At 49.9% G+C, this 15777-nt stretch overlaps 1 protein-coding gene across 1 annotated transcript; it reads right to left on the reverse strand.

Moving 5' to 3' along the window:
* Positions 1 to 247: 247 nt before the first annotated feature.
* Positions 248 to 3870, reverse strand: SOX4 (SRY-box transcription factor 4). Its single transcript, XM_031610348.2, has one exon. The coding sequence runs from the start codon at positions 3516 to 3518 to the stop codon at positions 2226 to 2228; it is 1293 nt and encodes a 430-aa protein (XP_031466208.2). The 5' UTR covers positions 3519 to 3870; the 3' UTR covers positions 248 to 2225.
* Between the last annotated feature and the right edge of the window lie 11907 nt (positions 3871 to 15777).

The raw sequence follows: 15777 nt of genomic DNA on the forward strand, positions 1-15777 counted from the left end.
GGATGCGCCGGGCAAGCATCAGCGTGGGGAAGACCGTCCTCGCACGGGATAGAACGGAAGGAAAACTTGGCTAAAAGGGGGAGGGGAAGACCTCGGCTCCGCGGTTCTGGGAGGGCACGGAGAGAGCAGTGCCTGCAGCAGAGGGGGGGCGAAATCCCGGCCCGCCCCACCGCCAACCGGAGGCGGAGTCCGAGCGAATCACCGCGCCGCGGGCGGGACGGGGCAATGAGGAGGAGCGCAGCCGGGGTTAGGGTTCAGTTCCAGCTGATTTTATTTCCTTCCCGAAGAAAACAAAAACAAAAACAAAGAGGTTATTTACAGAAGGTATATCGACAATCTGACAGGCAGTGAACGTGACATGGTTAGCTGGCATGATTTTTTTTTTTTCTTCCTCTTCTTTCCCAACGTTGCTTTGTGGGTGATCGTTAGACAAAAAAAAAATAAGAAATTTAAAAAAAAATAAAAAAAAATAAAAACAAAAATTCTACACAGCATATTGCACAGGATGGATGACCAAAAAAAAAAAATAATAATAATAAAATAAAATAATAACAATAAAAGCGAAACCCTTAACGGAACCACCTCGTTCGGCAGACGTCCCCGTGCCTGTCATGTTATATTAACATACATAAACACACAATCTTCTTTTTTGCTTATTATAATACAGACTTAAATGTACAAAGATGTTTTCACTTTCTTCATCTTAAACACAACAGCTATAACCTGAATACATATGCTATCATCATGCCATAGGAGACTAAAACAATTATATTTAGCGACAAGTAGAAAGGATTAAATAGTCAAATACGAGAATGAAAAACGCAGTACATAGTGTCGCGAACTCAAACCGGCATTTCGATAGATCCAGTGGTTTAAAACGGCACGGCTTTGCTTCGAAAAAAAGTGCAAAAGATGTGGTTTACGAGTTAAAGGTACAGGATCCCTTTCCGCGCTGAGGCTCCGGTTCCGCGTTTCGTTTTGGAAACGTTGCCAACCCAAACGGCTTACCGGAGCCCTCCTCCCAGTCCCCTCCGGCCCCATCCGCTACGAGAGGGGCGCGGTGCGGGATGCTGTGCCTTTAAGTGCCTGCAGATCGGAGCGCGACGCGGGCGGAGGGGCGGGCGGGCGGCGATGTGCGCGCACCGCGTGTCCGGGGCCCTGCTGCCCGTGTCAGGAAATCCAAACAGCGATTAACACCGATTTACACCCCCTTTATATATTTTTTACAAAAATACACTGAGAAAATAATCGAACGTTTTTCATCTCTCTTTTCTTTTTTTTTTTTTTTTTTTAAATGTGTGTGTGTGTGTTGTGTTTTTTTTTTGTTTTTTTTTTTTTGTCGTTTTTAAAAGTGTCAAAAGTCTACATTTAAATATAAAAAAATTAAAAGTTAAAACTCTAGCCCTTCCGTGAAGGAGACATAAAAACGGTGCGGGTAATAACGAGAACTACCAAAAAAAAAAAAAAAAAAAAAAAAAAAAAAAGGACAAAGAATGACGGGCAGAAACGTTTGGCAGTATAAATAGGTACAACTCGGAAACGGCATCCGCTCGCACGGACGGGACGGGACGGGGACGGCCGTCGGTGGGCACAGTCCTTCCACCCGCGGCCCTACGGACACACACGGACACAGCTGAGGGAAAATTTGGTCCTGAATTTCTGAGAGTCCAGCACGGCATTGAGTTGCGTTTGAATCCTTTAAAGAGTTAAGAGTGAAATAAAAAAAAAAAAAAAAAAAAAGAGCTGGTGATACTTTGTAGGAATCAAACAGAGCGCCATCTGTCCGCTTCGCATCTCCCTAACGCTACGTTCTGAAACTGTTCCACGGTCCGACAAAAAAAAACCTTAAAGACAGACAGGTAACATGCTCTATTAACCCACCATCGAGAGAATCCAACACCATCACGATTGCGAGGAAAAAAAAAAAAAAAACTACTGCTTTTTTTTTTTTTTTTTTCCCTTTTTCCTCGTGTTTTCGGGCGCCGCGACGGCACCTCAGCCCCCGACGCGATCAGTGCGGGGAGGGCTCAGCCGATCCTCGTTTCCTTTCAAGCAGAGTTCGGGTCGCTCTTTCGCAGCGGAGGCCGAGGACGACCCCCGCGGGAGCTCCGCTCCCTCCTTCCGCGCCGCACCGCGGTCCCTCAGTCCGTCCTCGGGCGGTGGCACAGCGGTTGGCGGCGCTCCCGCGGTCCTCTCGGCCGCCGCCGGTTTCGGGCCGCCCCGCCTCAGTAGGTGAACACCAGGTTGGAGATGCTGGACTCCAGCCAATCCCCCGAGATCATCTCACTTACCTCCGGCGTGCAGTAGTCCGGGAACTCAAAGTGCGAGCCCGAGCCGGGCTCCAAGTTAAAATCCAGGTCCCGGTCGAGCGCGGAAGAGCCGAAGCCGCCCAGGGACATGCTCTCGAAGCCGGGGCTGGGGTTCAGGTCCAAGAGGTCGTCCTCGAACTCGTCGTCCGACGACGAAGAGCCGGCCGAGGAGGCGGAGGACGAGTGGGAGGACGCGGAGGAGGACCGCGCCGTGGAGGGGGCGGGCGAGGCGGCTCTCGGGCCGGCGTAGCCGCGGTGCTCGGCGGGCGAGCGGGCGCCGGGCGGCGAGGGGCAGTCCCCGTCGGGCCGCGCCGCGCCGCCCGCCTCCTCGTAGAGGCTCAGCGGGTCGCCGGCCTCGGCCGCGCTACTCAGCGTGGGGCTGCCGGGCACGGCGCCGCCGGGCGAGCCCGAGGCGGCCGCCGCCGGCCCTCCGCCGCCGAAGATGTAGACGCGCTTCAGCTTCCTCTCAGCCGCCGCTTTGCCGGGCGCCGCCGGCGCGCCCCTCGGCTTGTACAGCGCCTGGTGCTCGGGCGGCGGCGGCGGCGGCGGAGGGGTGGGCGCGGCCGTCGGTTCGCCGGTTCCCGGCGGCGAGGCCTTGCCGCCCGCCGCCGCCTTGCCGTGGGGCTTGGTGCCGGCGGGGGAGGGCCGCGGACCGCCGCCACCGCCTCCCTTCTTCGGGGCGGGTTTGGCCGTGCCGCCGCCGGAGCCGCCGCCCGCGCTGCCCCCGCCGGGCCCGGCGCCGCCCCCGCCCCCGCCGGCGGCCCGGTCCGCCTTGTCTGCGGGCTTGGCGGAGCTGTTGCCCGACTTCACCTTCTTCCTGGGCCGGTACTTGTAGTCGGGGTAGTCCGCCATGTGCTTGAGGCGCAGCCGCTCCGCCTCCCGGATGAAGGGGATCTTGTCGCTGTCCTTGAGCAGCTTCCAGCGCTTGCCCAGCCGCTTGGAGATCTCGGCGTTGTGCATGTCGGGCGACTGCTCCATGATCTTCCGCCGTTCGATCTGCGACCACACCATGAAGGCGTTCATCGGTCGCTTGATGTGCCCGCTGGGCGTCTTGCACCAGCTCGGGTCGTCCGCCTTGCCGCCCGTCGAGGCGGTGGAGCCGGGCGTAGGCGACGAGGCGATGCCCAGCTCCAGCCCGACCCCGGCGGCCGAGGTCTCGGCGGCGGGCAGCGCCTCCGTATTCTCCGCCGTGCCCGTCTGCTGCACCATGGCTGCGGCCGCGGGGCTCGGCTCGGCGGCGCGGGGCTGCGGGGGGCTCCGGGCCGGCCCCGGGGCGGCTTCCACAACGGCGCCCGGCCCCGGCCGCGCCGCGCTCCCGCTCCGCGCGGACTTGCTGCCGGAGCCGCGCCGCAACGTGGGGCTCTGCTTTTGTCCTTAAACTCTTTTTTTTGTTCTTTTTTTTTTTTTTTTTGGTTTTTTGCTTTTTGCTTGGGGTTTGTTTCAGGGGGCGCCGCTCCGCCTCGCTCTCCCCTCAACGCCGCGCCCCCTCAGGGCAGCCGCTCCGCTTCGTGCCCCGCCGGCCCCCGTCGCGCCGGCAGCCCCGGGCTGCGGGGGGGGGGGGGGGGGGGGAGGCGGCCCCCGGCTGCGGGCCGCGTGGTGACGGCGCTCCGTGCGGCGGGGAGCCGTGCGGAGAAAGCGCCCGAAGAATCAAAAAAAAAAAAAAAAAAAAAAAAAGAAAAAGAAAAAAGAAAAAAATAAAAAGAAAAAAATAAAAGGAAAAAAAGGAAAAAAAATAGGTAAAGCAATTAAAAATTCACGGCGGAAAAAGAAGCCAACAGCAACCCAAAAATTCACGGAAAAAAGACGATGCCGCAGAGCGCCCGTGCAGAGCGCGTCCGTCCCGCAGGCAGCGCGGGCTGAGCCCCGTCCCGCAGCGCGCAGAGCGCGCAGAGCGCGCGGAGCCCGCGGAGCCCGCGGAGCCGCCCCCCGCCGAGCCGCGCCGCGCGCACGCCGGGCGATGCCCGCGCCCCCCGCACGCCGCGCTCCTCCGGCAGCCGCTGAGAGCGGAGCCCGCGCCCGCCCCGCGCCGCTTTATCCTTTCGCAGCCCGCGCCGCGGCCAATCGCGCGCTGTATCCAACGCGTCCGCGTGCCAAGCGCCGCCCGCCGCTCTCCGATTGGCGGCCGCCGCGACGCGATAATAAGCGCCGCGTGCAATGAGAAGCGCCCGCGCTGACCTCATTCCCGGCGGCGGGGCGAACTCTGGGGAAGGGGCAGGAGGGCAGCGCCGCGCGCGCCGCCCCGCGCCCCGCCGCGCACGTGCCCGCGCCCCCGTCCCGCCCCGCGCGCCTCCCCCGACCAAAAGGGGCGGCGGTCGGAGAGCTGGTGCGAACGGAAGGCAGAGAACACGGCGCAGTGTGCGAAATAACGCCGCGCGCTCGCTCAACGCACCGAGCGGCGCCGTGCCGCGCACCTGCACAAAGAACCGTGCGCTGCCGCGCGGCGGCCGCGCGAGCTCCGAGGGCTGACGCTCAGCGGTCACCTGCGCGGTCGCCGCCCGAAGGGGTACTGCCGCGTGTTCTCCTCCTGACTAAAACCTCGCCCCCTGCCCCGTGACGACGCCCTCTGACATCAGAGCAGCCCCGCAACTTCACGCTGTGTGGCCGCTCGGCCTCCCGCTACCCGCCCCCCCGGACCGACACCCGCACTACGCGGCACAGCTCCGGGGCGGGGCGGACCCGCAGCGCCCGCGGCGGTTCTACCGGTGCTCCCTGCACCGCAGCGTGCAGCGGCACGAACGCAGCCCGCAGCCCACCTGCGAGCGGGGCATCCAGGGGCACATTCGTAGGCAGCCCCCCCCCCCCCCTTGTTTGGCTTCTAAGTAGGAGTTTTCTTTCCAACTCTACAGCGTGTAAGATGTTCACACGTTAAGGTAAAAAGGAGCAAATAGCGAAAGCGATAGGCGGATACAGAAATAAAAAGCTCTGGAGAGCGTTCCCATTCCGTCGTGCTTCAGTGCAAAAAGCCCTGCCTTCCAGGAACACGTCTGTCCCCAGGTGAGCGGTCTCCTCGATGCAAGCGGCCACCCCCATCTGCTTCCAGCACTGCATGGGCACAGCGTGCTGTTTCCCATATGAAAGCTTCCCACATTTGTAAAAGCGCAATTTAGAATTGCTTAATAAAGCAATTGCAGGAATATGACGTGAAACTCTGTAAAAGCGTTTTATTACAATTTCTTGGCTGCTTCCTCGAAGTTAATTGCTTCCACTCCTAATCCTCCGACTCTGCGGTGAAAGTGCTTCGAGCTCCCCCAAATTTTAAGCGCGGGTGTAAAATGTAAGCACTCAGCTTCCACCTAAAACGCGCTTTTAAGAGCACTGGCAACGCTTTTCTGCCGTTTAAAACTTGGGAAGATGGGAAACTTCCTCGTGTTCCTGCAGGCTGCAGCCCCGGGAGCGGAGGGACGCGAGGTGGCAGCGCTGAGCCTCTGCTTCTCGCGTGGGAAGCGCCGGGACCGCAGGGCCGGGGCAGCTCCTTCGGTCCTCTTCCTTCCTCCTACATCTTGCCCTCTGGGCCCATCGCTGTCTTCATAACCCCACTTTGGACGCTTTCTAATAATTTCATAATCCTCTTACGTTCTGGTGCCCGTGTGCAGGCATGTTTAAAATAAGTAGCTTTGTATTAAAAAAAAAAAAAAAAGAAAAGAAAAAAACCAAAACCAACTAACACTTCTTATTGTTTTTAAGAAACTTTGTAATTGCAAATGATATGTTAAAGATATAAGCAGAAATAATCAGGAGGGGTTTTTGGAACCCCGCAGGTTTAGAGCTGATGGTAGCCTACTCTGTGATCCTAGGAATGTGTGAGATGACAGTGGATACTCTGTATCTGTTGCTTGTGGAAACATTACTGAAACCTGGATCAGTAGAGATTCATTGTCTCCTGCTTTTTCCTGCATAGCCACATTTCCATCACTGGGTGTCATGCCATAATTTGGTCGATTCATCTTCCTGGGCTACTCTTGTCTAGATGATGGGTCCGTTTGGATCCTGGTGCATTCTCTGGGATAGAGCCACACCTGCATCTCCCACCGTTCCTCGGATGATAGGCATTCCTTTGCCCCACTCTGCTCTCTGGCCCATGGACATGTCTGAGCTTCACGGTGTTCTCTATATGATGGAAACGCCTTGATCCTGCACTACTGTCTTGATAGTAGGCATGCCTGGGTCTGATGTCATTCTGTTGGTAGTTGGCATGCCTGCACCCCATGCTGTCCTCTTGGTGGCTGGCAGGCTTGCTCCACACACTGTCTTCTCACTGCTTTCTGAATATGGGGCATGCCTGTGCCACACACCATTCTCTTGATGATGGGAATTCCTGTCTCCCATCCCTTTCTCAGACTAGTAAGCATGCCTTGGCCCCATGATGTTTTCTGGCTGATGCCCACACCTGTGCTTTGTGTCTGTCTCTGCTCCATCCTTGTGCATGCGCTGCTTGCCATCAGGCACATGATTGCTGGCCACTGCTCTCGTGCAGTTGTGGCTCTTGTAGCCCCTGTTCCACTTGATCTCCATGAGAGGTGGCATCCTCTGATCTGCCAGGAACCCTCTCTCTCTCACTCCACACCCAGGTGGGCAGCCACTCACCTTCCTGCTCTGGCTTCTCTCCCCTTCACACTTGCACTGAGCTCAGCAAGTGGTGGATCAGCTGCCGATGGTGCTGTACGTATATGGTGGTGGCCATTGTAATGTCCAGAAGTCCTATGACAGTGGCTGATGGATGTGGCCAAACCTGGCTGTGTAAGGTGTGGGGACAAGGGAAACAAGGGCCCCATTCTTTGGGATGGCTCCCCTGCACCATTTTGCTGTGCAGAGAGAAAGTCTGTCCTTGGACACAGGCACTGGTCCATGCTCTCACCTGCCCAATGGACACTGCTGACTCTCATGCCTGACCAGCCTTTCAGTGAAAAACCTTTTCCTAACACCAGTCCCGACCCTCACCTGATGCAGCTCCATGCCGTTCCTTGGGGTTCTCTCCCTGCCACCAGAGTGCAGAGCTCAGTGCTGACCCTCCTTTCCCCTTGTGAGGAGCTGCAGGCAGCCAGGAGGACTCCCCTCAGCCTCCTCTGCTTTGGGCTGAAAAAGGGACCTCAGCTGTTCCTCGTACACCTTGCCTCACCATCTTCATAGCCCCCTTTGAACACTTTCTAAAGGTTTTTCCTCTTACATCACGGTGCCCAAAACTGCAGACAGTGCTTGCCCCAAAAGCATGGCCCAATGCTCAGTGTTTGAACCAGCTCCATCAGCTAAAACCTCTTGAGCACACTGAATTAACACTGCAGCTCCCTCCCCTCTCTGAAGCTGCTGGCTGCTAGTGCCCAGTCTCATTGATCTGCACCTCCTGCACTCAATGTTTTCCACACCCTCTGCTCTGTAGGCTGTGAGAAACAATGCAGAGTCCACTCTGGATTTCTGTAAGCTTTCATTAGTCAATTAATTGGGGAAAAAAGGGTGCAGACAGGCATGGAGGTCCCCGTGGAGGCCGAATTCACCTGCGAGCAGCAAGGCGGGTGCTTCACCCAGGCACATCTTGAGCAATAGCTCAGTTGGTCACTTAGCAAAGTGAAATGAAATATTCCAGCTAATTAAAGCAATTCCCGGGACATCTTGCTTCCTGTCAGTCTGTGACAGGCATCAGCGTGGTGAAGAAAGACAGCGTCTTATATCCCTTAAAAAAAAACAAGCTGTCTGCAGCTGAAATCCATCTCTGTGACATACATTTTGCCTTGACATTCTGTGCTGCATTTTAAATAAGTGTAGGGTGGCGATTTTAGCCTTCTTGAGTTGGAAATGACAAGGCCAAACCACAAGTGCCTTTTCCACCATCTTTCCGTGCCCATTTTCATACAAGGATTAACGAGGTTGATGAGATACTGGTGATAAATAAGTGGGAAGAAGCCTGGCTTTACAAATAACGTGGTAATAGCATATCTATGTGATCAAAGATGAGTGTGCCTAGAGGTCAGGTGTAGACTGAGGCACTGAAGTGGGCCCTCCTTCATCCTGTGCATGAGAAGGAAACTCCACTGTGCAATTGCATCATTCACATTCATACTGCTTTTATTCAGTGCCGTTTACAAACACTTTAAACCCTCTGCTTTCTTTGTTAAGAAGAACTTTTATTGCTGAGAAGGTTATCATTTACTCAGGAGTGAAAATTTGTTGCCTAAAGTTGTATGGTGTTTTTTTCCTTTGAAAATGTACATTCCCTTACATTTCACTTAAATACACACAGACATGCATTGCTCTTGCTATGAGAACACTAGCTCATTGAATACAATAAGTAGGTAAGGAGCCATTTGCGTATACATATTTATATTTATATATTTATGCATATTTAATTCAGATATTAATCACTTATATGGAAATGTTTGGTTTGGGAAGGCAGAAGCACCTCCCCAGAGATATTTAATTAGAAAATATGATAATACTTTCTATCCTGTATTCACTTTGGTGACGTTTTAAGTTTCAACTTGTTCTCTATGAGCAGCATATGTTCAAAAGCCTTGTTAAAAAAAAAAAAAAGAAAGAAAGAAACTTGGAAAACACGCTGCATTTATTTAGGGAAGGACTGGAAACCTCTATGCAATCATGTAAGACGTAGTAAATGTCTTAGAAAAAAAAAAAAAAAAAAAAAAACTGAAGGTAAGAAAAGCTTTTACTTTAAAGCTGCTCTGGCAGGTCTTTTCTGAAAAGGCTGCAGAGGAATTACCACTCTGCTGCATATGGATCAGCAGGTTGCACGGGTATGAGCGGGGCTGTGGTGAGGCTGCTCCATGAAGGGCAGTCCAGGAGAAGATGGAGCAGAGAGGAATGACAGAATCACAGAATGGTTTGGGTTGGAAGAGACCTTAAAGACTATCCCACAGCCACGGGCAGGGCTGCCAGCCACCAGGCCAAGCTGCTCAGGATCCCATCCAACCTGGCCTTGAATGCCTCCGGAGATGGGACATTCACAGCCTCTCTGGGCAGCCTGTGCCAGTGCCTCACCACCCTCTGAGTAAAGAATTTCCACCAAATATCTCACCTCAATCTCTACTCTTTTCATTTAAAGCCATTCTCCCTTCTACTGTTACTATCAGACCACCACACATCTCTGTGCTGTCCCATAATACTTCTTCCCAGCCTCTTGTGCTCCTTCAGCTCCCCATGCCTTCTCCTGCACACTTATTTCCCTCACTTTCATAATACTCAGCTCTTCTCCTGTCATCTCTAGAGGGGAGCAAACAGCTGTGAGAACACAGCTCAGCAAAAGCCCACGTTGTATCAAGAATGAAGTCATCTTTCCACTCATTTCCATAGTGTCATGATGTCATGATGCAGCTACAAAACCACCATGAGCTCATTTAAATTCTAACTGTTTTCTAGAGACCATTTATAGGGAGGTTGCTTGCTGTATGATTCTGTGTGTGAATGACTTCTGATGTTAGATAAAACGTGGCTTACACTTAGTGTTCCTGGCAGCAGTGTCCTGCTGCTAAGGATGGCCTTCACGTGGCCTCTCATTTTCTGATATTCCAGCTTTGGACAATGTTTAGCAATTTTTATCATAAAACTACCTTTGTATTAGGAAATTCCACTCTTCCCTCACCTCATTTAGCCCTATGACCTTACAAAATAAGAGCTTAATTTCTGTCAAACAAATGTTACTTACCTTTGTTCTTTCGATTTGGTGTTTCTGATGCACAGTTTAACAGAGCAACAGCCAGTGCTGGTGGGAAGAGGCAGAATGCATTTTAATCTAGAACAAAACAGAGAAAAAAGTAGTCTTCTTTGCTTCTTTTTTCCTTCTGTGCTCAGTACAAAACCAAGGCTGGCTTTCTTCCTGGTTTCCTTCCATGTAATTGTTCTTAATGATGGTGGTGCTGTGACAATTAGTAAGTATCCTTTCTGAGTAGCTTTTTCAGATGATACCATTCTGCCTTGCTAGTGTCTATTCTGTGATTTCTGTCGCTTATTTTTCTTGTGCAACTTGCACAGAATGAGGTTACTGTTTAATATTAGATCTGAAATATCAAATATTTATTTTAAAAAACAGTAGTATTTTCAAAAGCTTTCCCCCCCCCCCCCCCCCCCCCGAAAGAACTACATCTTTTTGAACAGAAAAAGGAGGTGGTAGGGTTCTCTACTACCCTTTCTACCAACATTCATCTAGCAGTCACACTCCTGAAGTGTACATATCAGTAATCTGAATATGCAGGTGTGCTTAAGTGAGGCAGGATGTCTAAATTTGCATTGCTTTATAGAGTCTGTGTTTAAGTTTGATTAACCGCTATCAGAAATAACGAATTATCTGCATGGAACCTCAGGAAGCCGGAATAGTATACATTGTTTTGTCGACAAGATTCAGGCATTTTGCATATATTATCACAAAATTTTAAACCTCAGCTCATGTGTTTCACAAATACACACAGTCTAGCATCTTACCTAAGTATCAGAAATGAACTAAAAAACCCTGAGCAGTTGATTCTTGCTTTATAAAATCTTTGACTTATAGAATATTGTATAAGAGGATGCCAGTTTGTTTTGTAGATTATAAACATAGTAGTTGAAAAATGTGAAAAATATCTTGCTCTCGATAATCAAAGCACTTGCATGAAAAGATTACCTGCTGAACCACACTTTGTTCAGTTTATCAGGACTGCCTTTGAAGTTTGAAGTGCAAATCTTGCTGGTATATCAGAAAACTTGCCTGTATTCAGGAAAGACCACGTACAACCAGTGGGTCTATTCTTATATCCATTTCATTCAGAGGAAAAACAAACTTATGTTAATGCTGGACAGAGGGACAACGTGCTCAGAGCTCTTCATGTTACCCACTTAGTTACCAACTAAATCCCACTAGGGTTCCCAACGCCAACAATCAACCTCCAAATTGGAACATGTAAGTGCTGTGCACTCTGTACCCCGCTGTGGGAGTTTGGATGTACTTTCTATAAGTGCAGACTTGGTAGTTTCTCAGTGCTCTCACCCCCATGCATCCTAGCTACTGGCCAGATCTGATCAGCTTCCCCACAGCCCCAGTCACCTTGTGCAGGGCTGGTGTTTGTGCAGCTGCTTTACAGTCAGCACTGGGAAGCCACCCCCAAACGGGCACCAAGCAGGCAAATCCCTTTTTTTCCTTTTCTTTTTCTTTTCTTTCTTATACATTTTAACTTACATCATTATTCTGATTTGCTTTCCCGAGTGGTTATGCAAATGCCAGGTGGTGTGACAAAAGGAAGGAAGGGAGATGCAGGGCAAGCCCAAGCCGGGTCCTGGCAGCTCTGCCAACAGGCAGAGTAGACGTGGTGTCCCCAGGGATGTGGAGTGCTGCCCCATGCCCCGCACACACCTCTGCTGGTGTGGCATGGAACAGTGCAGCTGGTTCCTAAGGTAAATGTTTTGTTCAGGGTGGAAGTAACCAGGATGCAGCACCGTGATGTGTCTCTGAAAACTGCCTTGCCCCTGGGGTGTAAGCAATGCTCGTTCCTGAGGTGTGTGACTTTGTCAGGAAACACCCTGGGGGGCAACGGGCGCATTGCTAAAGCAAGCACACACACAGGCACTGTCCTGAGGGATCCAGTGTATGGCCTCTGTATACAAAAGGAAAAATAATATTCATCATCAGACACCAGTAATGAAACCTCTGTGGGGGAAAAAAAAAAAAAAAAAAAGAAAAAACAAAACAAAACAAAACAGCCCTAACATTTAGATTACAGAGTTAAAAAGATGGAGAGTATAGAGTTCCTGCAGGAATGGACAGTGGAGATGCTTGCTTTTTGGGATAGATGTGCCCTGCAGGGTGTAGCGGATGGGTAGAAATGTCTGAGAAAGCTGTGAAATAAGCCAACCCCAAGAATCAGGAACATCAGGAGATGTTGAGATCTCCCCCTGGTTCATGTGTCCCACAGCTGTGGCTAAAGGCATCTCCATCCTCCAAGAGGCCCTGGCAGCAGCTGGGCTCTGGCTGCAGGGCAGCTGTGCCCCACACTCCAACTCCTGTCCCACTGCATGCTGAGGTTATTAATTTCATCTTCAGAATCACCCATCTACCAATGAAGATCAAAATCATTCCAATTTACATTCCTCAAGCAAACTATTTCTGGTTTTGCATCTTCTTATCCCCTGCATAAAACCCTGTCCTTACTGCTGTAAATGAAGGAAGCTTTGCTGATCACACACAGACACATGCTGATGTATTTTGTAATCTTCTACCCCTCATGCTTATATTCAGTTGCTGAGTTTTCAAAATGCATGCTGCTGTACATGCTGATATTGACAGCAAAATGAAAAGGCTTCATGCTGCTTCTTGGAAGTGCTCAATATCTAATGCAAAAATTGCTGCAAATGAGGGGAGCAGAGCTGATGCCTGACTGCTCTTTGGATTGCTCATGGATTTCTAAGCAAATCTAGCCATGAAGGACATCTGACACCGGAGTGTCTCACTGAGGCAGTCAGCGTTCCACTCAGATATTTGATTGCATTTGCAATTTTTTGCCTGCAACCTGTTCTCCCCCAGGAATACAGGGCAGTAGCACAGCGGATAACAGGACAGGAGTAGCGGAATTGCTGTTTAATGCTGACTCTAACATTGCATGCGTAAGGAGGACAAATTGCAGCATTGGTGCACTTCCAGCAAGCAGTTTGGCAGGCACCAGCCCTGCAGCCACAGGGCTGCTCCCCTGCCAGGCACCCTGCTGCCCTCCTAGGCTGCCAGGACCACGTCCTGCAGGCAGCACTGTGCTTGTCTCCACTTCCCAGCTCTTTCATACCCTCTCCTGAGTGTAGTGAGCAGCGTCCCGCTCTGCGCATGCAACCAGTCTCCTCTTTCTTTGTCCTTTATTATTTTTCCTCCTAGCCTAAAAATAAAGAGGACTGCTACTCAGGGGCTGTTGGTGGCTTCCTCGAGGGAAAAATAAGGCTGCAGTCGCTGCTGGTGTGTTAATTTGTATTCATACTGCACTTTCGCTCAAAACCGTGGGATATCTTGAGAGGGCTTTGCACTCCTTGAAGGCACTCTCACTGCAGGCTGCTTTCTGGATCCAAAACAATTGCACTCAGAAGAGCTGCTCGATCTGTGCTGGTGAGATACAGCTCGGCTCACTCCTTCCCTCTTGTAAAGCAGGGGCAAACTTCATACCAACTTGAAAAACAAATCAGCTGCATGCAAGTTGTTCCTTATTATTTCCTCTATTATTTACCAAAGGGGAAAAACATAAAGGACAACAGTTAGTCTGCATTCATCCCAGTAGCTTGTATAAAGCATGTGATTCTTATGTTAAGTAGTAATTTACAGATGGCCAGGTGCAATCAACATATCTAATCTTATCGCACATTTGTTTTATTCGCAGCTGCAACAGTTGGTGTCAGTTAATAGGTTACTAACCATGAAGTGTGTTTATTTCCTTTTATCCTGCTTCAGGGCTACAGAAGTGATTTGTAAACTGTCCTGGCTGTTGAATTTATATTTAATTTTTGTGTGTGGATTTTTCTTTTTTATTTAGTTTGCGACTCTTAGGAAGAAAAGAAAAACGTTTTTTAGAGAATCCATTTTGTTTTCATTTGATCCACTTCTTTTTCTGTGGATTTAGAGACTTTAAATCAGTTTGTTTCATCTCTGAGTTTTTAGCGTAAGGTAGAACGGAACTCATTGGTCAAATTTAAAGTTTTTCTTTTTTAAAAGACTAAACAATGGTGTATCACTGATGAAGAACTCAGTTTGCCCATCAGCCATGTGGTGGATTTACCACCAGTCCCTGTATGTTATCAATCACAACCTGTATGAGCTGAATTTAATAGTAGTCATAAAAAAAATAAGGATTAAATTCTGTTCTTAGCCTCATGGCTCATGCTATGGGCACTGAGATATATAGATATACATACAGCAGTAAACCAAGAACTAGATAATATCCACAGCTGTCCATATAGAATGGTATAAAATTAAAGAACCTCTTTAAAATTAATCTATTTAGCCTATAATGATGAATCTTCTCCTCGTTTGTAACAGGGTGAAAGTTTCAGTTGTCTTGCTTTTCTTTTTATGCTTTCACTTACATCAAGACCGTTTTGTGTTACACAAAGAGTGACACTGTAGTAATTCCTCTCCAACTTCCACACTTAGATGCATTTTGCTTATACATATCTTCAGATTTGCTTCCCGACAAAGGGATTTTAATAACAAAGAGAACAGCTATTGGCATGTGTCAATGAGTTTGTAAAGTAACCATGCGTTCTCAAAAGTAATGGAGGTGCACATATTACCAATTTTAACAAAAAAGTGACATAAAGAGAAAAGAATCTTAGGTCCTCAATATGGTATTAATGTACATAATCACAGAATCCAATACCAAGGTTGGAAAAGACCTTCAAGATCATCCAGTCCAACCATCCACCTATCACCAATAGTACTCACTAAAGAACCATAGAATCATTTGACGTGGAATGGACCCTTAAAGGTCATCTAGTCCAACTCCTCTGCAATGAACAGGGACACCCACAGCTCCATCAGGCACTCAGAGCCTGGTCCAGCCTGAATCTTGAATGTCTTTGTTGGCTGAAATCTGTATGGATGAGTACATCAGACCTTCCTTCCCAGCCTGGTGTACATGCATAGTAATTGGCAACCATTACATGTATGAACTCAATGGAGCTGAGCAAATAATGACAGGGAATAATTTGTCTGTCACACGAGCCGGTTTCTCACAGATATTGTTTTCTGATGGGTTGGAATTCCCTCCAATGATTTTTTTTTCTGATGGGAAGACTCTTGTCCAGGCCGTGCTGAAATCTTTCCACTCAGGGTTACATACACAACCAGTGACTCTACCACTGGGGCTGCAGGCAGGATCGTCCAGATTGATTAATACATTGTAAAATGTATGAACATACAATTAGGCAAATAAGGCCATCCTAACACTTTCTAAGCTTCCTGTCTAAGAAGTTTCTGCTGTTGGGAGGTGAAGATACTCCGCTGTCTGATTTACTTCTGAAATCTGAACTTTATTTCACAGGTTGACTGTTTGAATAATTGACTCCTTATGCTTGGTTAGACATGCTGATTCCAGTCTATTTCAGAAGACACTGATGCATGTGTGCACGTCTGCCTGCTGCAGCACCTCGTCCTTCACACTCAGCAAGTCCCTCACTGTATGCAGTGCGACGTGGGGCTTGTCTCCTATTGCCAGCCAGCACCCTGCTCCTGTTCTTCCCTGAGGGCAGCTACTAACTTCAGTAGTTCTTGGTGTTGCAGGTCAGTGCAGTAGGACCATGTGCTCAGTATGGAAAGCCAGAAATCTCCTCCAAAATCAAAGGGCTCTGGCTGGCATTGCTGGAGGAAGGCAGATGGGCTGGAGCTTTTCTTCGGAGGACGTGAAGAATAGAAGCAACATTTGATATAGACAGTAACAGTTTTCACTGAGGCCATGTTTTCACTCTTCTGTGGCTGCAGTAACTCTCAGAGACGCTGCTGGACATTCTGGATGGGAAGGCC

This window comes from Phasianus colchicus, chromosome 3, assembly GCF_987193195.1.
Source record: "Phasianus colchicus chromosome 3, bPhaCol1.hap1.1, whole genome shotgun sequence".
Classification (NCBI taxonomy): Eukaryota; Metazoa; Chordata; class Aves; order Galliformes; family Phasianidae; genus Phasianus; species Phasianus colchicus.